At 32.6% G+C, this 25,080-nt stretch overlaps 1 protein-coding gene and 1 long non-coding RNA gene across 14 annotated transcripts; both read left to right on the top strand.

The window, feature by feature from the left end:
- Positions 1-6: 6 nt before the first annotated feature.
- Positions 7-1,107, top strand: LOC101497135 (uncharacterized). The gene is made up of 2 exons (XR_189394.3): positions 7-219; positions 514-1,107. It is a non-coding gene; the product is annotated as an uncharacterized lncRNA (long non-coding RNA).
- A 12,326-nt stretch (positions 1,108-13,433) lies between these two features.
- Positions 13,434-23,200, top strand: LOC101497338 (uncharacterized). 13 transcript variants are annotated; one of them, XR_003471587.2, is made up of 6 exons: positions 13,523-14,037; positions 17,309-17,401; positions 19,304-19,356; positions 19,718-19,789; positions 20,554-21,778; positions 22,818-23,200. XR_003471587.2 is itself a non-coding variant. In XM_027331973.2 (6 exons), exons 1-5 carry the CDS (start codon positions 13,898-13,900, stop codon positions 20,670-20,672), a joined length of 477 nt encoding a protein of 158 aa, XP_027187774.1. In that variant the 5' UTR covers positions 13,523-13,897; the 3' UTR covers positions 20,673-20,697; positions 22,468-22,733. The 13 variants fall into 13 exon arrangements, 5 of the variants coding, with proteins under 5 accessions (XP_027187774.1, XP_027187772.1, XP_027187773.1 ...); XR_003471588.2 differs by lacking the exon at positions 22,818-23,200 and adding an exon at positions 22,468-22,733; XM_027331973.2 differs by lacking the exon at positions 22,818-23,200 and adding an exon at positions 22,468-22,733 and having other exon boundaries at positions 20,554-20,697.
- The last annotated feature ends 1,880 nt before the right edge of the window (positions 23,201-25,080 follow it).

The raw sequence follows: 25,080 nt of genomic DNA, 5'->3' as shown, positions 1-25,080 counted from the left end.
AAAAAATTATGCTTCATGATCTGATCAATTATGAATAAGGTCCTTGTAAATCTTTTCAGATTTTAATAGTAGGAATTATTATTATGCAGTGCAATATTATGCTGGCTGTACAAGAGAATATCTCTAAAAGAAAGGGCAAATGAAGTTCAATAATATAGTAGTAATAACTAATAAAAGTAATACATCTAAAGAAGCTTTTTAGCAGTACATGTACATCAGGTAATCAATAGATTAAGTTTGAGACTTAAGCTAGTGAAAATTTATATTTGTAGCTATATACTAGTCTACTATTAAACCGAGTTCTTCAAAATCTAGCCTTAAACTGACGCGGTTCACTTGTTTCAACGATTTTTTTGCCTGCAATGAAACAGATCCTTGCCATACCACATGCTTAATAATATCTCATATTAATTATTTTGTTTGGTAAAGTGAATTGTAAAGTTAGTAACCCTACACATGTTTTGAATCTTCAGCATTAAAGTCAAAGTCTAATTTCTTCCATTGTCTTTGTAGAAATCATAGAAAGCTATGTCTCCACATGGTTATTACGGCCTGTTTTTTCACTTCCCGAGTTGATGCCCAATGTAACATTCATTGATGTATAATGTCCTGTGATTGAAGCTAATATATGTCCCTGGCATAGAGAAGGGGTCAGTGAACTGGTGGGAAGTAAGAAATTGAGGGGTCACATGGGATATCATGTAAATCACAGGGGAGGAGCAATCTTATCAGCAGCTTCTCGAGAAACAGAAGCATGCTATAGATTTAATGTCACATAATTAAGGCGTGTTTTGGCTCAGAACCTTTAATTTTTTTAGTCATTTTAGACTACGCTGATTTTATGGGTGTTCCTTATGAGTAAGAATTTTATTTGTTAAACAATATTTGATTGGGTTTGTAGAAAAATGTGACCAAATGATAACCACTTGGGTTTCGCAGCTGGAGCTTGAGCAGAAAGCCAAAACTCTGCATGAAGATATAATAAATCATGTATGTAGCTTATAAATATTATTCTGTTGTGTAGTAGAATCTAAAAACTCCCAAATTTCAATCTCAAAACTCGAAAAGGGTTTTCCGGCAATGCTTCCTTCTGGCAAACCGACCTTCCATCTTTGAAGCACCGTCCTTCCTTCTTTCTCAAACGTTTAGCTCTCTCGTTCGTTTCTATTCCTCCTTACCAAGTTTTTTCTCTTATTTATTCTTCTTTTATGTTGTTTCAATGACTATTTTGATTGTTATTTTGAACAATTTAGTTTAGTTTTGATTGTTTTCTAGGTGTGTTGTTTCGTGAAATTACTATTCTTCTATTATGTTGATTTTTTCTGCTGTCGGGATGTGATTTCTATTATTATTGTTTTTCGCCCTATTCTTACAACTTCAATCAACACTAAATTTGTTCAATTTATATTTTTTGGTTTATGGGTATTTTATTTTACTCTAGATGGAAACGGTTGTTCCTTAATATTTTTCCGGTATTACATTTTGTTCCTTAATCATTGATCGATGGATCTAGGTTTAGAGTTTGAGTTGTTTTGCAGCTTCCAATTCCTAGTAAATTGATTGGACTATTTTTTATGCACTAACTGTGTTAGGCTCGACTTTGAATCATCAAAAGGCATTTGAAGTGCTTGAAATCATGATCCCAAGTATTATGAGGAACTACTTAAGAGAAAGAGGAAAAGTGTGCCTACCGGTTTAGATTGGACGAAAGCACAATCTATTGTGCTATTTTTAAAAATGTTTTACGATGCCATCTTACGAATATTTGGGTCCTCCTATGTTGCCTTTAATATGTATATGTTAGAGGTTTTTGGAATAGGTGTAAAGATACTTAAAATGTCCAACTCCAAGAATATGTGTTTGTAGGAAATTATGACCTCTATTTGTTAAAAAATATATGAGAAATGTCTTTACTAATTTTACAAGATTATTAATCAGATTAACAATGATCGGTTACAGAATTTATTTAGGCACCAATACAAACATTCAAGAATAAGCATTCAAGCAATATCAAAATAAAGAGAAAAGATAAGAAAATCGTGCACTAGGATTTATACTGGTTCGGCTATATGTTTGATAGCCTACATCCAGTCATGAAATCTAAACTAGATTTCAGCCTTTCCAATAGAATCGACTTGAGTACGTTTTATAGATTTTCCAGCTCACACATGGCCTATTTATCCAACTCACTCGCTTTTATTACAATGCCATCTTATCCACAGAATTACTCGTCAAACCCTCACGAGATCAAGATGAGACTTCTTCTTGATGAACACACGCACCAACAAAGATAGTCACCAGTTTACACTACTGGATTTCCAGAACTTTCTTTACAGATTGTTTTTACAGAAAAGATAAAAGAGGACAAATGATGATGACTCAATCACAATATGAATTTCACACCAAAAGGATTTGCCAAATGAGTATTTTGTGTGTGGTTACAATTATTTCTTTCAAAGTGTTTTTCCTGGTTTCTGTATTGTGAAAACGTGTAATGAATAATTGTTTCAAGTGTAGTGTATTGGTTGTTTTAAAACGTGATTGAATCAGCTTATATATATTCAGAAAAACATCAGGTCAATCGATTGTTCAATCGATTTTATAAAAGTTTAAAACCAGCTTAATCGATTGCCTAATCGATTATCGCGTTTCTTGTTTTTCTTGAATCTTGAAAAATATAAGCATGAATCGATTTGCCAATCGATTCTTTTAATGCATAAATCAGAAACTGATACTAAGAATATATCAGAATCGATTGAGTAATCGATTATAGGTGTTTTGTTCAAACAACGAGATCAAAACAATCGATTGCTCAGTCGACGCATATTCATAGTCATAATCGATTTGACAATGAGTTGAATTTTTCCTGTAACTCAAACATTTAGTTCAATCGATTTGTAAATCGATTTGGCTGATCACAATGACCCAGACATTTTAATGCAATCGATTTGCCAATCGACTTGGCTGGTCACAGTGACTCCAATGTTTTAATTCAATCGATTTGCCAATCGACTTGACTGGTCACAGTGACTCCATTGTTCTAATCCAATCGATTTGCCAAACGATTTGGCTTGTTACAGTAGCTCAGCTATTTTGGTTGAAATTGATGTGCCAATCGATTATGCACCATGTTTCTGATAAATGATTAACCAGTTCATTCTTTCAATCGATTACCTAATCGATTGCCACAAAACTTGTAGTTTAAGAAACATAATTCAATTGATTGTCCAATCGATTTGGTTGATCACAGAACTTATTCTTGATGAAAAACTTTTTCACAATCGATTTGCCAATCGATTGATTCAGTAAGTGGTTGGTTCTGTGAATCACAAAATCGATTACTCAATTGATGTCCCAATTGATTGTCCAATTGATTGGATTAAACCCAGAACTCAGGTTTCACTAAAAGCCTTTAAGTAATCGATTTCCCAATCCATTTACTTAGTAAAAACTTTTGTTCTGAGTCAGACAATCGATTGCCCAATTGATTCATCAATTGACTTATCAGTTGATTGATTTACTTTCTTATTTTATGATTTCATTTTTTCTTTGGCAAATACTTAAGTATGAAACCATAGTGATGAGTCTACTAAATAACTACTATAACCAGTAATCACACTATACATATTTGCATCTTTCTCAAGCACATCCTCCAATTTTGGTTGATTCCTTGAGTTCCAAGTGTATAGTGTTTGCTTGTTTTTCCTGAAATGTTACTCAGTTCAACCTGTTAGATTTATCAAATGATACATGTACATTGTATGTTTGTTAATTATGTCAAAATCATGATCAAGAGGACTTATGTCTAACAATCTCCCCCTTTTTGATTAAATGACCAACATACAATTTTAACTTGAGTTTAACATTTCAAAACTTAAAAAAAAAATATATAGTTACTGTTATTTAAAAAGCTCCCCCTGAATTTTGGAGTTCATGATTCCTTTAACAATATCAGTCATAGAATAATCAGAGCTTGTTAAAACCAATCAACAAAATTAATTATTAGAGTACCAAATCAGTTTCAGAGCAGCGACACAAAATTCATCAACTTAGAAGTGCAGTATCAGAGCTATATTGCTACACAAGATTTTATCAATTTAGCAGTGCAGTATCAGATCTATTTCATACAGGTTAGCAAGCATACATAGCTATTTATATAGAGCAATTTAGCAGTTGGTATCAGAGCAACAGTAAACTGGTATCAGAGCAATTCAGAACTTTATAGAACTTGGTATCAGAGCAACACAAGTTATAATGCAGTACTTTGTATCAGAGCAAGAATGCATATGATGCAGTAAACAAGTTAAATGCAGTAAACTCTCTCCCTTTGTCATTTAAAGCAAAAAGATATTAACAGAAGAGAATATGACAAAGTTATAATTAAACATTTCAATACAATACTAGAACATTACAAAACAACAAAGAAACCAAAATCCTAGTCAACTAATCTAGGGCTGTTCCTCATTATTACCAACGGGAGAGGTAGAGACTGTTGTATTAGCCTCAGCAAGTGTCTCCTCTCCATGAGGTTCAGTGCTATCTAAGTTGGTTGTGTTTTGATCTTCTGTTGCTTGACGGCCTATATCTACAATATCTTCAAATGACAGCTTAAGGCCTAAGTGTTCTTGTATTGCAGTCACATCCTGAGCAACTGAATGGAGCGATGCTTGGAGAGTCCTTAGAGATACTTCTACTCTTGCATTATGAGCAGCTTGATTCTCCATGAATTCCAGCAACTTAGTTAAAACCTCAGAATGGGCTTCAACTGGCTCAACTTGTTCCGCATTTGGCTGAGCTTGTTCAGCATTTGGCTGAGCTTGTTCAGCATTTGGCTGAGCTCGAGTCCAAATGTCGTTTATTCGTTTCAATTGCATTTGGTTTACAATTGATTCTCCAAAAATGAGAGTAGTTTTGGCAGATTCTTCATTGACAACATAAACTTTAAAATGTCTCAGAATCTTTGTGATGAGTTGTGGGTAAGGGAGGAGCTGTTTACCATGAGCAGATTCTGACATGTTCATGAGAACAATCTACGTCCAGCTCATCTTGAGCTCTTTGAATAATCCCCACAACAGAGTAATGTCCAGCCTCTGGACAACAGCGTGATTTCCCGACCTAGGCACTAACATCTGTGTTAGTACGTACATGAGCATCCTATATTGGACCTTCATTTGACCTATAGGAAGTGATAGCTTTTCGACGAATCCCTCAATCATTAGGTCCTGAACAGCAGTGTGCCTGTCTACTGATGTTTCTGAATAATCCCCACAACAGAGTAATGTCCAGCCTCTGGACAACAGCGTGATTTCCCGACCTAGGCACTAACATCTGTGTTAGTACGTACATGAGCATCCTATATTGGACCTTCATTTGACCTATAGGAAGTGATAGCTTTTCGACGAATCCTTCAATCATCTGGTCCTGAACAGCAGTGTGCCTGTCTACTGATGTTTCTCATGCTTCATCAGTAGAATCTTCCTCGGTTCTTCCATCAACAGATTCACCATAGAATGGCAAACCTGAAAGTTCAGAAAATTCCTCAAAAGACATAGAAATTTTCTTTCCTTTTACTTCAGATTTAAAGCATGTGGTGGTGAGACTGAAGTTGGAATAGAATGCCTTAATAAGCTTTTGATATATGTCAAGAGAGCAAGAGAGAAATCCTTCCAAACCATCAAACCACAAATGATTTTGAAATGAAAAACCATTTGAATCAAAATAAGAAAAATCCATGGTTCGTGCCTCATGGATTTTTCGTTTGAGGAAAGCAGGTGGTAGATCAAAGTCTCCAACTGGTTTACCTTTAGCAGGTTGAGGTTTCTTGGGTTTAGGAGAAGAGATAGGTTTCTTCTTTTGCTGAGTTGTATCCTTCATAGCATCAGCCATTAACTTTTTAGTGGGAGGAGCCTTCCTCTTCTTTGATTTCTCCTATTCAATGGCAATGCCCTTTCCCTTATCTTTTGCCATGATTTTATGTGTTGGGATGGAGACTCTCTTTGAAGTTGGTGGAGGTGATGGGGTTCTTTCCACTTGAAGATGATGACGGTGATGGTGATCTTGCAGTGGTTTGCTTTACTCTTGCCATCAGTAAGATTAAAGATGTTTTTAGAAGTGTTTGAGAATATTGAGAAGTATGTAAGGCTTATAGAGAAAGATTAGAAAGCTGTGAGAAGTTTGAGAAATTTTGGAAAAGTGAGATGGGGAATCGATTTAGGGTTTTAGTAGGGTTTAAGTATTCCTGTTCCAAATCGATTCGTCAATCGATGTTGTTAAGTTCTCTGTGAATGCTACGTCGATTGCTCAATCGATTAGGTTACCGTTACTGTAGGGAGTTGAACAATCAGTCATATTTGTCTCCAACGACTAGTAAATTTTTTAGAACAGTCATACTTCAAATTGATTCCCAAATCGATTGTCTTTTAATTACTAAATCGATGTCCCAATCGATTTCCATATTAGTTCAGGAAACTGCTCAGCTCAACATCGATTTCCAAATCGATTCATTTAAGTGCAGGTTTTAAAATTCTGACTTAATCGATTTCTCAATCGATGTTCGGGTTAGAGTTTGGAAAAAGTTAACATCTTTGGATGTTCTGGGAAAAATAATTGATTATGAAGTCGATTCTTTAAACTATTTTCCAATAATTCAATCGATTGGATTAATGAATAATCCAGTCTTTACTGCTACGTGAGATTAGAAAATCGATTTTGCAATCGAGTATCGTGTTTTCAATTTTGACAATTAAAACACTGTGCATCATAAATCGATTATGCAATCGATTTTGTAATGTTGTTTTTCTATCTAGTCACAGGATAATCGATGTTTCAATCGATTTTGTCACAGGGATCAGATTTCATTGTGATCTATAATTCCAAGTTTCATTCTAATATAGAAGAAACTGTCCTTGGGTAAGGCTTTGGTGAAAATATCAGCCAACTGATCAGCTGTATTAACATATTCAAGCTTGATCTTACTCTGTTGATATTGATCCCTAATAAAGTGATGTCTAATCTCTATGTATTTGGTTCTAGAATGCATGACATGATTTTTAGTAATATTTATAGCACTAGTATTATCACACATGATAGGCACAATACCTAAATCAACACCAAAGTCAGAAAGGTGTTGTTGCATCCATAAAATTTTTGCACAACAGCTTCCAGCAGCTACATATTCAGCTTCGGCGGTTGAAAGTGCAACACTATTTTGTTTCTTGCTATGCCAAGATACAAGTGAGTTCCCTAATAGTTGGCAAGTACCAGATGTACTTTTTCTGTCCAATTTGCAGCCGGCAAAATCAGAATCAGAATAACCAACTAGAGTGCAAGTAGATCCCTTAGGATACCACAAACCTAGATTTTTGGTTCCTATAAGATATCTAAAAATCCTTTTGACTGCACTTAGATGGGATTCTTTTGGATTTGCTTGATATCTAGCACACATGCAAACACTAAACATAATGTCTGGTCTACTAGCTGTAAGGTATGACAAGCTTGACTCATGGGTGTATCAATGGATTTAAACTTATCAAAGCCAAATTTCTTTATAAGATTATTACAGTATTTGGTTTGACTTAGGAAAATTTCATTCTTGCTTTGTTTGATTTGAAATCCCAAGAAGTAAGTTAATTCTCCCATCATGGACATTTCAAATTTTCCTTTCATTGTATTTTCAAATTCTTTGCAAAGCATACTGTTTGTTGATCCAAAGATTATGTCATCAACATAAATTTGGACCAATATAATGTATTTTCCTTTTGTTTTTATAAAAAGTGTCTTATGTACATTTCCTCTTAAATTTTTTCTTGTATGAGGAAATTGTTGAGCTTTTCATACCAAGCTCTTGGATCTTGTTTCAAACCATAGAGGGCTTTTGTTAGTTTAAACACATGGTTTGGAAACATAGGATCTTCAAATCCTGGTGTTTGACTAACAAAGACTTCCTCTTGGATGTCTCCATTTAGAAAGGCACTTTTTATATCCATTTGATATAGTTTAAAGTCCATTATACAAGCATAAGCAAGCAGCAGAATTCTAATGGCTTCTAGTCTAGCCTTATTCCTAGTAATTATCCCATTTTCATGCATTTTGTTTCTAAAAACCCATCTAGTTCCTATGACATGTTTGTCTTCTGGTTTAGGGACTAGAATCCACACTTTGTTTCTCTCAAACTGATTGAGCTCTTCTTGCATGGCAACTATCTAGTCATGGTCCATAACAGCTTCTTTAATGTTTTTGGGTTCTACTTGAGAAACAAAGGCTGTAAAGTTACAAAATTGTCCGAGGGATTTTCTAGTTGAAACCCATTTTGAAATCTCTCATATTATGTTGTCAATGGGATGGTTTTTGTTAAACTTCCATTCCTTAGGTAAGTCATCTTCCCTAATAGGTTCTATACAATCAATGTTGTTTGGAGGTTCTGTTTCATTAGGTTCTATTGGTTCAGATTCTACAATTTCATCCAAAGAATCGCCAACTATAGGAGGAGTGCTGTTCAAGTTTTCAGCAAACATTTCATCAAATTTTACATGAACAGATTCCTCTATAGTTTTAGTTCTTTTATTGTAGATCCTATAGGCCTTACTAGATTGTGAATAACCTAGAAAAATACCCTCATCTGCCTTAGGATCAAACTTTCCTAGATGTTCTTTGCGATTGTTTAATACAAAGCATTTGCATCGTAAGACCCTAAAGTAAGAGATGTTTGGTTTTCTACCCTTGTATAACTCAAAGGGAGTTTTTCTAAGTATTGGCCTTATTAGAACTCTATTAACTACATGTGTGGTTGTGTTTATAGCATCAGCCCACAAATACTTAGAAGGAAGATTTGAGTCTTTAATCATAGTTCTAGTTAGTTCCTCTAAAGACCTATTCTTCTTTTTTACAACACCATTTTGTTGTGGAGTTCTAGGGGCTGAGTATATATGGTGAATTACATTTGGTTCACAACAGGTATTAAAGGATTCATTTTGGAATTCTCCACCATGATATTATTTTCTGGTTCTTCTCATTTTGAACTAAATTTGCAAATCTTTTGAAAATAGAGAAGGCCTCACTCTTGTGAGTCAGAAAAAATGTCCAAGTATACCTAGAGTAATCATCTACTAACACATAACCATACAAGTTTCCTCCAAAGCTTCTAACTTGAGATGGACCAAACAGGTCCATATGTATTAATTGTAAAACCTGCTTCACTCTTGTGAGTCAGAAAAAAAAAAAAAAAAAAATCCAAGTATACCTAGAGTTATCATCTACTAACACATAACGATGCAAGTTTCCTCCAAAGCTTCTAACTTGAGATGGACCAAACAGGTCCATATGTATTAATTGTAAAACCTTATTGGTTTGAACTAAATCTATTGGGGGAAAGGATGACTTAACTAACTTACTTTTCTCATGTTTCAGCTTAATCTCTTCATAAAGCACGCACTTTTCTTCTAACAATCTCTTAGTGCTAATTAATTGTTTGATTACATTAACATATTCATCATGTAGTTCAGCGTCATGTAATTCATCATAAAAAGGATTGGATTTAGAACTTACCTCACTATCAGAATCTGAATCTTTGTTGGCTATTAGACAAAGATTAACTTCTTCTTCCTCTAAAGATGCAGAGGACTCTTCATCATTATCATTCTAAGCTATATAGGCTTTTCTGATCTTAGGAGGTGGTTGATTGCCTTTAGCCTTTGCAGTCTTATTTCTGTTTTGCAATTGGAAGCACTCAGATTTTATATGTCCTGTCTTTCCACACTCAAAACAGGTTATCTTGCTGTGTCATGTGTCTTTGAATTTGAGGGTTTTCTTGATTTGCTATCCTTCTTTTTCAGAAACTTTTTGAATTTTCTGACAAGTAATCCAATTTCTGAATCTTCATCGGTCTCACTATTTGAATCGTCAGTGCAGATCTCTTGTTCGGACTTTGTTTGATGTGCTTGGGCTTTCAGAGACAATCCTTTTCTTTTTCTGTCAGTCTGTTCAGCCTCACTCAGTTTATGCAATTTCATCTCATGCTCTCTTAGTTTTCCAAATAGTGTGGCAATTGACATGCTACCAAGGTCTTTTGATTCTGCTATGGCAGTGATCTTTGGTTGCCACTCTCTGGTCAAGCATCTCATCACTTTGCTGATTTGCTGCTCATTGTCAATCACCTTACCAAGAGCATTTAGATTATTGACTATGTGAGTAAATCTTGTCTGCATATCATTAACGGACTCCTCTTTCTTCATGTTGAACAGCTCATACTCATGCATTAGCGTGTTGATTCGGGCCCTTTTTACATCTGTTGTTCCTTCATGCGTTTGTTGCAATGTGTCCCACATCTCCTTGGCAGTTTTGCAGTTAGACACCCTAAAAAATTCGTCAGCACTCTAAGCAGAGCTAATAATGTTTTTAGCCTTAGCATTGTATCCAACCTTTTTCTTGTCATCCTCAGACCAATCTGATCTGGGTTTTGGGATTGATGAATCACCTGTGACAGCTATGGTTGGCACACAGGGACCATCTATTACTGCTTCTAGTATATCAAGACTACATGCTTCAAGAAAAAATCACATTCTCTCTTTCCAATACATCTAGGCAGCCCCATTAAATGCAGGGGGCCTAGCCAAGGATGCACCTTCTCCCAGAAATTCTACAGAGGTCATTTTCTTTTATGAGAGTTAGTCTAAAAAAGATCAGCTCTTGATGCCAATTGTTGGAAATTATGGCCTCTATTTGTTAAAAAATATATGAGAAATGTCTTTACTAATTTTACAAGATTATTAATCAGATTAACAATGATCGGTTACATAATTTATTCAGGAACAAAGATTTACAGTTGCATAAATTATCAATATAAGAGTACAAATACAATGCTTATTCAAAAGATTAATCAAGACAGAAATTCACCAATACAAACATTCAAGAATAAGCATTCAAGCAATATCAAAATAAAGAGAAAAGATAAGAAAATCATGCACCAGGATCTATACTGGTTCGACTATCTGTTTGATAGCCTACATCCAGTCCTGAAATCTAAACCAGATTTCAGCCTTTCCAATAGAATCGACTTGAGTTTTACAGATTTTCCAGCTCACTCATGGCCTATCTATCCAACTCACTTGCTTCTATTACAATGCCACCTTATCCACGGAGTTACTCGTCAAACCCTCACGAGATCAAGATGAGACTTCTTCTTGATGAACACACGCACCAACAAAGATAGTCACCAGTTTACACTACTGGATTTCCAAAACTTTCTTTACAGATTGTTTTTACAGAAAAGATAAAAGAGGACAAATGATGATGACTCAATCACAATATGAATTTCACACCAAAAGGATTTGCCAAATGAGTATTTTGTGTGTGGTTACAATTATTTCTTTCAAAGTGTTTTTCCTGGTTTCTGTATTGTGAAAACGTGTAATGAATAATTGTTTCAAGTGTAGTGTATTGGTTGTTTTAAAATGTGATTGAATCAGCTTATATATATTCAGAAAAACATCAGGTCAATCGATTGCTCAATCGATTTTATAAAAGTTTAAAACCAGCTTAATCGATTGCCCAATCAATTATCACGTTTCTTGTTTTTCTTGAATCTTGAAAAATATAAGCATGAATCGATTTGCCAATCGATTCTTTTAATGCATAAATCTGAAACTGATACTAAGAATATATCAGAATCGATTGAGTAATCGATTATAGGTGTTTTGTTCAAACAACGAGATCAAAACAATCGATTGCTCAGTCGACGCATATTCATAGTCATAATCGATTTGGCAGTGAGCTGAATTTTTCCTGTAACTCAAACATTTAGTTCAATCGATTTGTAAATCGATTTGGCTGATCACAATGACCCAAACATTTTAATGTAATCGATTTGCCAATCGACTTGGCTAGTCATAGTGACTCCAATGTTTTAATCCAATCGATTTGCCAATCGACTTGACTGGTCACAGTGACTTCACTGTTCTAATCCAATCGATTTGGCTTGTTACAGTAGCTCAGCTATTTTGGTTGCAATCGATGTGCCAATCGATTATGCACCATGTTTTCTGATAAATGATTAACCAGTTCATTCTTTCAATCGATTACTTAATCGATTGCCACAAAACTTGCAGTTTAAGAAACTTAATTCAATTGATTGTCCAATCGATTTGGTTGATCACAGAACTCATTTCTGATGAAAAACTTTTTCACAATCGATTTGCCAATCGATTGATTCAGTAAGTGGTTGGTTCTGTGAATCACAAAATCGATTACTCAATTGATGTCCCAATTGATTGGATTAAACCCAGAACTCAGGTTTCACTAAAAGCCTTTAAGTAATCGATTTCCCAATCGATTTACTTAGTAAAAACTTTTATTTTGAGTCAGACAATCGATTGCCCAATTGATTCATCAATTGACTTATCAGTTGATTGATTTACTTTCTTATTTTATGATTTCATTTTTACTTTGGCAAATACTTAAGTATGAAACCATAGTGATGAGTCTACTAAATAACTACTATAACCACTAATCACACTATACATATTTGTATCTTTCTCAAGCACATCCTCCAATTTTGGTTAATTCCTTGAGTTCCAAGTGTATAGTGTTTGCTTGTTTTTCCTGAAATGTTACTCAGTTCAACCTGTTAGATTTATCAAATGATACATGTACATTTTATGTTTGTTAATTATGTCAAAATCATGATCAAGAGGACTTATGTCTAACAGTGTTTAAAAGTCTGATTTGGAAATGTACTGGAAGAATCTTTAGAGAGTCGACCATCTATCAACTTTGATGTTTTAAACTGGTGGAAGTTAAACTCAAGCCGTTTTCCAATTCTTTCAAAGATAGCCAAAGACTTGCTTGCCATACCTATCTTTACAATGGCATCTTAGTCTACTTTTAGTACCGGAGGAAGAGTGATTGACGAATATCATAGTTGTTTCACACCTCAAAAGATTGAAGCTCTAGTTTGTACGGCTAGTTGGCTTAAAGAATTATGTAAATCGTCTTCAAGAAAGTGATTGACTTTTAGTTGAGAATTTCAAGGAGTTTGAGATTTTAGAGGAATATAAGATTGAAATGTTGATGTGTTGGGTCATTTTAAACATGTGAGGATGAAGTGAGCTAGATGTCCATCCTCTATCATATAAACTCTGGCATTTGACCTCTTATTTTAAACTAATTTATCTTCTCTTTATGACAAAAATTATTGTTTTATTGACGTTGAATATTATTATTATACTATCAGTATTTTCTTTATTTCTATAATTCTCAATCTAAATAATATGAGCTGAAAGATAAAATAAATCTAACTAAGTGATACAATGGCTATCAAATTATTATTATTATCATTATTTTTTAATTTAAATTAGGAAATAGTTAAAGATTTATTTAACATTTATAAATAAATTTACATTTGATTCCTTTCTATTTTAATATATAGATAGAATCAAAAAACAAAATTGGTATTATTATTATTATTATTATTTATTGTTGTATTTTTTATGGAGAAAAATAATTATTAATGTTTATTATAAATAATTGTACCCAGAAAAGATAAAATAAATTAAAGCGTGATTCGGCAATGGATGAATATACAGAGAAACGAAAAAGGGGCGTGTTTGGGGGATTAGATCTTCTTCTTCCGGACACACTATCACTTCACACCGATTTTCAACAATTCAATCCAACCATGACAGGTATTTTCTAATTTCAATCTTGAACTCTCTATTTTCATTCTATTAAGTTGTCCCCTTGTTCCTCCTTCACTTATTTGCTTCCAAAGCTATCACATTTGCAAAGTGGCCATCCTTCTTGAAACCAAAATATGACAAAATAAGAACAACAACATATCAAGACACACAAAGGCTAAAATAACACAACTTACTAAGATAATCTTCGACCTGCTCTTGAGTTCGACATGACATTAACTCCCGAGTTCCTGTGGACCTTGGATCGGTATAAATGTTGTAGTCTTGAAAAACAACCTTTGTTTTTAAAGACTTGGCAAAACACAATAGCTAAGAGAAAGGTTATTGACCCAGAAAAAGAAAAACAGAGGTGTGTGCTCTCAACCCTAATCGCTTTAATTCGATTTCTCTTTTTCTCCCTATCAATCTTCAATGTTTTGAATTAATTCGACCGATGTCATCTTCGTGTTTGGTGTTGATGTTTTGAGCCAATATTTCTTCTTCTTCTTATTCGTTGCGACATTGACGGTAATGGTAACGATGTTCTTGAAATTCAAACCCTAGAAATATTGATTTGAATTGGTGCCAAAAAAGAGTTGATCGAATAGTCACAAGAAAGAGAGAGATGATGATACAAAATAAAATAGAAAGCTTTCCGTTCCCGTTCTTGTTATTGAAATTCAACCAAGAACGCCCGATCTCTATGAATCTTGGTCATTCGAACCCTAGAATTCTGATTTGAATTGGTGCCGTAAAAAGATGGCAACGAAGTCACATACTTTGTTATTTGGATTCAAGTTTCTGCTGTCCATGATTTGCTTCGTTTGAAAGAGAAATATAAATCTCTCTCTATTTCATTTTCAACCCATTATCCTTTGGTTTTGATCTATTGATTCCCTTCTTCTATTGAGCAAACATTCTATGTCTTCAAAACTGTGTTTGACACAGATGTTTTGGGGTAGGTTTTTGTTTGCAACATTAACGCATTTTAATTGATTATCCACAAATGTATAATCCTGATGATTCTTGATTATTCTTGATTCAGAATGTTAATAAAAATTGAAAAGTCGTTATGCTTGGATGATCTCAAATTTAATTATGGGATAAATTCTTGACTTATATGAAGCCTTCAATATGAATTTTTTATTGATATGAAATGAATTTGATATAGTATGTTTCGATGACCAAGTATTTAATTACAAGATGAATTGTTGACCTAAAATGTGGTTTGCAATATGAATTTTTTATTCATATGAAATTGTCATAATATTTTTTGGATGATCCGATTTTTGACCGTAAATGTGGCCTTCAATATGAATTTTTTATTCATATGAAAAGAGATTGAGAATTTGAGATAGTATGATTGGATAATTTGGAATTTAATCACGAGATAATTCTTGACCCAAAATGTGGCTTGCAATATGAATTTTCTATTCATATGAAATGAAATTGAGATAGTATGATTGGAAGACCCGAAACTTAACTACGAGATGAACTCTTGACCTAAAATGTGGCTTGCAATATGAATTTTTTACCCGTATGAAAAGAAATTGAGATAGCATTTTTGGATGACCTTGAAATTTAATTACGAGATAGATTCTTGACCCTAAATGTGACCTTCAATATGAGTTTTTTTATTAATATGAAATTGAGATAGTATTTTTGGATGATCCGAAATTTAATTATGAGATAGATTTTTAACCATAAATGTGGTCTTCAATATTAATTTTTTATTCATATGAAATGAAATTGAAAATTTGAGATAGTATGATTGGATGACCCGAAGTTTAATTACGAGATGGATTCTTGATCTAAAATGTGGCTTGCAATGTAAACTTTTTATTCATATGAAATGAAATTGGGATAATATGATTGGAAAACCTGATATTTAATTACAAGATGAATTATTGACCCGAAATGTGGCTTGCCATATAAATTTTTTATTGATATGAAATTGGATCTTGACCCTACATGTGGCCTTCAATATGAGTTTTTTATTCATTTGAACTTGGAATTGGATGGCAGTATTGTGCCTCGATGATCTTAGACACAAATTTAATCTTTGAGTCTATATGACATTAAATTCGATAAATTGAGATGACAATATTGTGCCTCAATGACCTTGGGTGGTGTGATGAAATTGGGTTGTCCTGTTGAAGCGGCATCTTACAATGCCTTGTTGCCGGCCTCGAAAGGCAAAGAGATTCAAAAGATCATTAAACTGTTGGCAGAGATGGAAGAAACAAAAATACGGATCAAGTGTTATAACCTTTGGGATTATTATTAATCACATATGCAAGGCTAGGAGGATCAATCAGGCGTTGAGGGTATTTGATAAATGATGTGGTCTTGTATAATACTTTGATTGACTAACTTAGTAAAGTTGGGAGGGAAGAAGATGGTTTGAGTTTGATAGCAGAGAGGAAAACTGAGAAGAAAAATAGGTCAAACATTGTTCCATATAATTGCTTGATTGATGGGTTATGCAAAGCTGAAAGGAAATGCTGTTACTTATACTGTTCTGATATCTGCATTCTGTGGTGTGAACAATATTGATAAAGCCATGCAATATTTTGATGAGATGTTGAGTTCTGGATGCTGACCGGATGCAATTGTTTACATGAAGTGCAATTGTTTACATGAAGTTTGGTATCTGGCTTAAGCATTGCTGGAAGGATAAGTGATGTCAGTGCTGTTATGTCACAGTTGAAATGGGTTGGGTTCAGTCTTGATACATATGAGGCAGTTATACATTCATTCATATTGTTTAAAGAAAAATGTTGATGAGGCCATGAAGTCACTCTGTTAGTAGTAGGCTTGAGATATAAGTTAAATGCTTAGCTTTTAATTGTCTAAGCTCCAAACTTTCGTACTCTTATGAGCTCATTTTCAAACCATATTATTTTAGTAATATGTTGTGGAATCACATTACTTTATTTGGTTATCAGATTGAATAACTGTTTGAACTTTGAAGGGGTTGATCATGAACTTTCTATTACGATACTATGACACTTTTTTTCTTATTGATGAAAAAATTGAACTATCTAAGAAACAGAGGACAAGATACTGTGCCAATTGATGAAGGCAACAGAATGGATAGTGTGACCTTAACAATTAAAAATTGAAATTTGCACAGATCACGTCGCGTGTGGAAGAAGGGATATGTGCAAGTTGGAAGTCTTGATGTTTGTTGTTGTTAATAAATTTTATTATATAGGTGTTTTGCAATTGGAATTGTGGTCTTCTGTGACAATCGATCTAAAGTTGCAAATTCTGTCACTTAAATTTCAGATGCATATTCAGTTTTTTTTTCAATGCCTTTTTTGTTAGCTTTTGTATTTTGTTATATTTTACCCTTGTGTGCTCAATTGTCTCTTTGGTAGGTTCATGATGTATTTTATATCATATCCAAGGGTTCTAATTATAGGCAGACAACAATAGCAAGAGCTCTATGGTTACAAAAAGGATTTAAAAAAGGAGTTCTAATTACAGTATTAATGGTTACCCTGAATACTGTCTTAGAATTGAATTTTGTTAGTTGGTTAATCTTGCTTTCACTTCCTTTTACATGTTCATTTTTCTTACCATTGCTTTTGGTGTGATGAAAATGTTTTCCTATTGCTATTCTTGATTATGCTCAGAGCAAAATTGGAGTTGATGATGATCAGTGGTGTTGTGAACTTGGAGTTTAAGAATGAAAGACTACTGAGACAAATTCATCAAAGGAATTACTAGTCAGTATTCTTTATAATGAACTCTAACTTTCTATATAACATTCTTTATATGAATGAGTTGTTACATAAATAATTAAATATATACTATTACTTTTAGTAAAATGGTCTTAATTTAAATCGGTCTTTATTATACTTTATTAGCATTTTATCACGTTGACTTATGAGTTATGCGTAGACTAATATATGCATTTAGGCTTCATCAAACCAAATTGTCACCAAATCTGTCTGCCTTAAAATTGATAAAAACAGCTACCCAATATTTCTTGATCTGATCTACATAGTCTCGGACCATAAAATTGTGAACTGCCACCTACCTTTGGTTTGTGACTTTTATTCAATATTTGTTGAAAGAATGGGGAAAGCATATGTCCAGGTATTGTCTGTAGAGGAACCTTTTTTTTCTCTTCAAATATGAATAAGGGGAAGAGAGGTTATCGAAATACTTGTTGTGGAGGCGTCGATTGTTTGGTGGAGACAGCGTTTCTAGGTCTCTAAGATTTTTGGTTTATGCGATTCGGGTTTCTGTTCCGTTTCTGAGTTTCTCTGCGTTTTTTTCTACCTTTCTTTATTTCTATTTCCAAGTTCTATGATTTTTATTTTTCTGTTGCTATGAATGTATGGGTTTTTGGTTTAATTAAGAGTAAGAAGGGAAAATGATTCAGCAATTCTAAATAACATTTAAAAGAATTGGGGTCACATTATGTTGTAAAAGAATTATTTTTTCAGGGTGAAGTGTATATATTTCATGTTACTTGTAAAATTGGTTACTAGGGAATATAAGCCTAAAATTGGCTACTAAAAGAATTATTTTTTCAGGGGTCAAATGTATATTTCATGTTACTCATAAGTGAGGGAATTTGTGCTTTTGATTGCACAGCCGAAGATAATGGAAGATTATCAGGGTGCTTTAAAGGTTTATGAGGAGATTGTGAAGGAAGAACCAGAGATTTTAGACCCTATTTGTGTCAAGGTGTTGTGTATACTTTGGTTAGAAAGAATGATGAAGCTGAGAAACAGTTTGAGGAGTATAGAAAACTTGTACCTGAGAATCACCCTTATAAAGAGTATTTAGAAGATGACACTAAGATTTTCTCAAAAAAACTAGAAAGGAAAGGAATAGATGCAAAGAGTTGAGAATCACAATCACGCACAAAGGTTGTCACTTGTCCCTAGAATCACAATTATGTTAGTGCTACTTGTTTCGTTAAATGATTTGGTTTGTAAAGTGATTATTTTAGTGGGAGCTTCTCCAATTTTGTCCGCCGTCATCGAGTTAAGTAAAATATTGAGTTTTTGGCGAGTTTACCGTAGAAGTTGTGTCAAGCTGTAATCATATGTACATGAGTAATGGTACTTTTATAATTTAATAATAAATTTATTAGCGTTACCTTTTTTTATTAAGGTATGACTGTTATTTTTAATTTAATAATAATAATAATAATAATTTTATGACCGTTAGCTTTTATTTTTATTTTTATTATTGTTATAAAAATTTAAGTTTAATTTTATTTTAAATTTAAATTAAAATAATGTATAATAATATTAATTGAATTATTTAAATTGATATTTTAAGTTATAATAAAATTAAATATAAATAAAATATTTATGTATAAATTAAAGTTGTCAGACCTATTTAATGAATCCAGGTGGAGTTTATTCGAGTAAAAAATGAATGAGTTGGAAGCTTCTGTGATAATTCGAAATTACAATATCGAATGTTTTGTTATATGAATAGTGAAGTTTTTTGAACAGTTTTTTTGTGCTGTAAAATAAAATTGGTTTATTATTCAATTTCAGGGCAATCTAAGTGCTTCCATTATAACTTGAGTTATATTTCTTTTTATATGATGTGGAGAATTAATTATTCAGTATATTGTTACATTGTGAGTGGTTTTGTTATAGTGTTACATCTTGGGTGGTTTTGTTGGAGTATGACACGAGGAAACATAAACTCTGTAAGTGACTATTATATTGAAACTTAAATTTGTTTTGGAATAAAGTCTTTGTGGCGATGTAGATATTTTATTGGAATTCTATTTACATCCAATTATGCTCATGTTTGGTACTCTATTGATGCCTTTTCTGTCTCAACTCATTGTTGGGTGGTTTTGTTGGAGTATGACATGAGGAAGCATAAACTCTGTATGGCATCCAATTATGCTCATTCATGTTTGGTACTCTATTGATGGCTTTTCTGTCTCAACTTTAAACGATGATATGAACCTTAGAACCTATCTATTATTCCTTTTTATAGGGATGACCATTGAAGTGCGCTGATTCCTGTTTTGATTTTTCCTCTTTTATGTTACTCTGTAGGGTTTAATTTTGAGTCAGCCAAAACTAATGATAGGACCAAAACAATTTACAGCCAAAGAGGTCACTGCACAGGTAATGTACGTGTAGGTACATCATTAATAATGGCATGTCCCATGTTCTTTATTTTTTGGCAAAGTGTTAACCTATATTATAGTTCTCTAATTCATTGGAAGCTGGCCCCTCCTTTTTCAATCTAGGGTGTGTTTGGAAGGGTTTATTTGGGTCTATTATATGACATTAATGCTTATATAAATATTTGGAATAGCTTATAAAATAGTTTACTAGCTACACCATACTTTGTTTTGTTGGTTTTTGGTTTCAGAACACTGTTTTTATTATGTTGTAAAATAGTATTGGTGCATTAATCTAACATCAAGGTATCATATATATATATTTTTATTGTAACGACAATTATGTGTTTCATTTTATTCTGTAAGATAGATTTTCTTTTTATCTTTTGCGAGATATACGAGTGTGAAGACATTCTATCAGTCAGAAGAGTGTTATTTGAAAATTGAATTCATATTCAGTATATTTTGCTACACTATGGGTGTTATTGTTGGAGAGTTGGAAGCCCCATAAAAATTGAATTTGTTTTGCAATAATAACTTTGGTGGTGTGTTGTTGGAGAATTTTTATTAGAGTCTGCTAATTCAAACAATGTTTGGTAGTCCTATGATGCCTACTCTGTATCAAATTTGAATGTTGGATATTAATCTATGGCATAAATATATGTTTGGTCTCTCTTAGCATTTTTTTTATTTACGTCACTGTAATTTTGTCTCTCTTAGCATTTTTTTATCCTGTTAGTTCAAATTTGTCGTCCTTGCTGTTAGTGATGCTAAAAAAAGCTGAGATGACAAACGGAGAAGGGAGAAAACAAGAAAAGCGTGAAATTACAGAGACAAAACTAAAAAAATTGCGAACTTGGAGTTTAAGAATGAAAGACTACTGAGACAAATTCATTAAAGGAACTACTGGTCAGTATTCTTTATAATCAACTCTAACTTTCTGTATAACATTCTTTATATGAATGAGTTGTTACATAAATAATTAAATATATACTGTTACTTTTAGTAAAATGGTCTTAATTTAAATCGGTCTTTATTAGCATGTTATCACGTTGACTTATGAGTTATGCGTAGACTAATATATGCATTTCGGCTTCATCAAACCAAATTGTCACCAAATCTGTATGCCTTAAAATTGGTAAAAACAGCTACCCAATATTTCTTGATCTGATCTACATAGTCTCGGACCATAAAATTGTGAACTGTCACCTACCTTTGGTTTGTGACTTTTATTCAATATTTGTTGAAAGAATGGGGAAAGCATATGTCCAGGTATTGTCTGTAGAGGTAAATACCTATTGTCATTTTATATTTTGTTCTAATTAATGATGTGGAAGATGATTGGGATACTGTTTACATTTTACATACGAAATAATGGCTGAAACATTCCCTATGCATGTTATGCTATAAAGCATGAAGTACTTCTAAAATGGTGAAGTACCCATACTGGGTGCTTAACCGGTACTGGGACTCGTACCATATTTGTGGGTATTCTGTTTTTATTTATTTTATTTCGAGTGAAATTCATGATTTTGTTATATATTAATATAATATTATTTGTTTATTTGAGTTTATTTGTTATTGTAATTGAACACAATTTGTAATTTGTTAGACATTTATTTTGATTTTGTATTGTGAATTGAACAATTTAACTCTCTAAGTTAAATTATATAAAAAAATTAATGTTTTTCATTGATGTATCCATACCTTAATTTAAAAAAAAAAAATACCATTTCACGTACTCGTACCAGTACCTAATACTAGTACCGTACCTATGCGTCATAGATCTTATGCTGATACAATTTTCATGCCACTGTATTGATGTTACCATATAGTTCCTCTGATTATGATATCATTGTGCAAACATATCGGTCTGTGAACATGAGTTTGAAGTAGAGGTTGTGTCGTTGGGTTGGGCTCTATGCTCACTAAGCTTGATTCTGATTTGCAACGGAAAATTAGGTGCACAGGCTTGAAGTGTGGTAATGAGGTACACAATTTTTGATATAGTCAATGACAAATGATTTTTTTGGAAATTCTCTTGAAATATGTACCAGATCCCATGCTCTCTCATATCTCGTGTTATTTTTATCAATAGTACCTTGCTAGTTTTCTACTTATGCATACTTTTTATGCTTTAGTTTTTTTATAGAATATTTTTTTCTTTGTTGGACTTCATCTGTGTACTAAAGAGCTAAATAGCTTATTGAATAAGTTTGTTGAATAGAGCATACACATAGAAAATAAATATGTATACTGAATAATTAAGCAAAAGACTGGATGTTTTTTCCTTCCAAAGTAGCTCTCCCCTCTCATTATAGCTGTTGAAATAGTAATCAACCAATTCTTTTAAAAATAATGTATATAGTTATAGTTGTCAACATAGTTGGTTTAGTATTGTGAAGAGGATAGTTGCTTGGCTACCTAAGAACTAGTTTTAGAACTTAGAAATGGGAATCATTATTTAATCATTGATCATTTTGTGTGGCGAATGCTACAGACTGATGTTTTTTTCCCAGTTATATAAATATGTCTTGTTTTGCTTAATTCCTCCATTTTGTTGGTATATTCAAGTCCTTCAAATCTTTAATGGTATTTTGATTTATAATTACATATATCTGTTACTTATAATAGGATTTCTGATTTGATGTCTTATGGTTTATAACTTTGATGGCACAGAAATTCGAAATAGTCATTATGGATCAAGCTGAAAAACAGTTAAAGTGTAGGATTAGTTGGGGAAGCCGAAATGACAAATCAATGGATTGATTTATTTATATAGAGATTTGATATATGAATACTTGATTTGCTCGGCATTGTAAAGACATCCACAACTTTCTCTTTTTGTTATGAGCATTTTAAGATTCCCTTCATTAAGTGGCTACAAACCTTTTTGTGAATAACCAAAACATAAGTAATATATGAAATTCATTCGTAAATATAAATTACTTCATTACTTTTTTTAATTGAAATTACTTTTGTATAACTTCATGAAAAACTTGAATCTAAAATAGATTTTCTTTCTGCAGTAACGGTACCTGGCTGCATGTGCAAGATCGGAGTGATTGTTATATTTTTTTTTAGTTTTCCTACTTTTTTGGTCGCATGTGCTAAAGTGAAGTGGTAATTATACTTTTTTACCTTTCTTACTTTCATTTCTACGGGTAAAGTGGAAATCATATGCTTTGATTGCTCGTTGCTCATTCAGGTTAGGACTAAAAACTAAAACCTTTGGATTTTCACTCATTTTAAACATGTTTTATGTTTTGTGTCTACCTAATCCAACATGCCTTAAATTATTTAGTACTTGGGTTACACATTATATTAAAGGTTTTGTCTATGGGTTTGAAGTCGGGCACATAAGATTTTGTCTCTGAGAGTTAAACTATTTACTACTTGGGTTTGCACTTTACACATGTGTCAATATAATACTTTAGTTCATTATCCTGCTTTTCCATGTGTTATATTTGACTAGACAAATACTTATTCAATTTCATCAATTCCAATTATTTTGAATTTTTATTTACAAACTAAACAATTAAAGTTTTCCTTTCTTCATTTTAGATAACAAATACGATATAGATCAAATTATAAAATAATTTTTGTGTGCAATGATAGACATTTTGTGTGCAATGATAGACAGGAAGGCTACTAACTTTTTATGCAAAGTTGTTTATTAGTTATAATAAGTCTATGGGTTCTAATCATAAATTTTCCGTACTCAAATACTCTTGATTTGCCAAATCAAATTGGCTAATTAGTTTTTAAACGTTTTAAAACAAATGTTAAATGAGGCAGTTATGAATGAAAGATTTGTGAGATAAACTTGAGATACTTTTAAATTTTTATGAGGTAGTTTGTTTGCGAGTAATTAAATTTGTTTGTAAATGTAGTCCTAAGAGAAGGGTTATTGACCCAAAATGTGGCTTTCAATATGAATTTTTTATTCATATGAAATTGGGCTAATATGATTAGATAAACTGAAATTTAATCATGAGATAGTTTTTGTACCCAAAATATGAATTAAAACATGATTTTTTTATTCATTAGAAATTCAGATAGTTTGTATGACTCTAATTTAACCACAAGATGAATTGTTAACTCTAAATGTAACTTGTAATATGAATTTTTTATTCATATAAAATGAGATATTATTGATGTAAATTGATGACCTAATTGCAATTTAAGTATGAATATTTATTTGTAACTTGAAATGGCATGCATGTCATGATGACCCTTTAATGGAATGGCAATAGCAAGTTTGCCTTGGATGACAATATTGTGCCTCAAGATGACCTTGGACACAAATTTGACATTTGTGCCTATATGATCCTAAATTTGATAAATGGAGATGACAATATTGTGCCTCGAGGACCTTGATGTGAAATTTAATATTTGAGCAACGATGATCCTAAATTCAATATATTCAAATGATGGTTTTATGATATTGGGAGGATTATGATATTGTGCTTTGATCAACTTAATTGTGGAATTTGATAGTGAGATGCTTAATATTGTACCTCGATTGCAAAATTTATATAGGAGCTTATTATCCTAAATTTGATAAATTGGAATGATGGATATTTTTCCTTAGATGCGAAAAATGATATTTAACGATGATCCTAAATTCGTTATATTAAAACTATGGTATTAAGCCTCAATGATCTCTTGGATTCGAAATTTGATATTTGAGCCTTGTAGACTATCCTAAATTTGATTAATTGTGAAGATTATGATATTGTGCTTTGATCGACCTAGATGTGGAATTTGATAGTGAGATGATTAATATTAAACATTGATTGCAAAATTTATATAGGAGTTTATTATCCTAAATTTGATAATTTGAAAGGATGGGTATTTTACCTTAGATGCCAAAAATGATATTTGAGCCTAGATGGTGTTAGGGTTTGAGCTTACTAGACTATCCTAAATTTGATAAATTAAGAGGATGATGGTCATATTAAGCTTTGATCACCTTAGATGTAAAATTTGATTTTCGGACTATGGTATGGTGCTTCAATGAACTTGGATGCAAAATTTATATGTGAGGATATGATGTTGAATTAAATACATTAGGATGATGGTTTTGTGTGCCTATATGATCTTGAATTCGATAAATTGCGATGATGGTTTTGTGCCTCGATAGATTGATGTTGCATCTCGAAATTGGATGTAAAATATGATATTTAAGTCTAAATGGTCCTAAGTTTGATAAATTAGGATGATGGTTTTCTGCCTACATGACCATGAATTTGAATTTGACTTTTGAGTCTTGTTGACATGAAATTCTAT

This window comes from Cicer arietinum, chromosome 2 (genome assembly GCF_000331145.2).
Source record: "Cicer arietinum cultivar CDC Frontier isolate Library 1 chromosome 2, Cicar.CDCFrontier_v2.0, whole genome shotgun sequence".
Taxonomy (NCBI): Eukaryota; Viridiplantae; Streptophyta; class Magnoliopsida; order Fabales; family Fabaceae; genus Cicer; species Cicer arietinum.
This window is presented reverse-complemented; position numbering and strand designations above follow the sequence as displayed.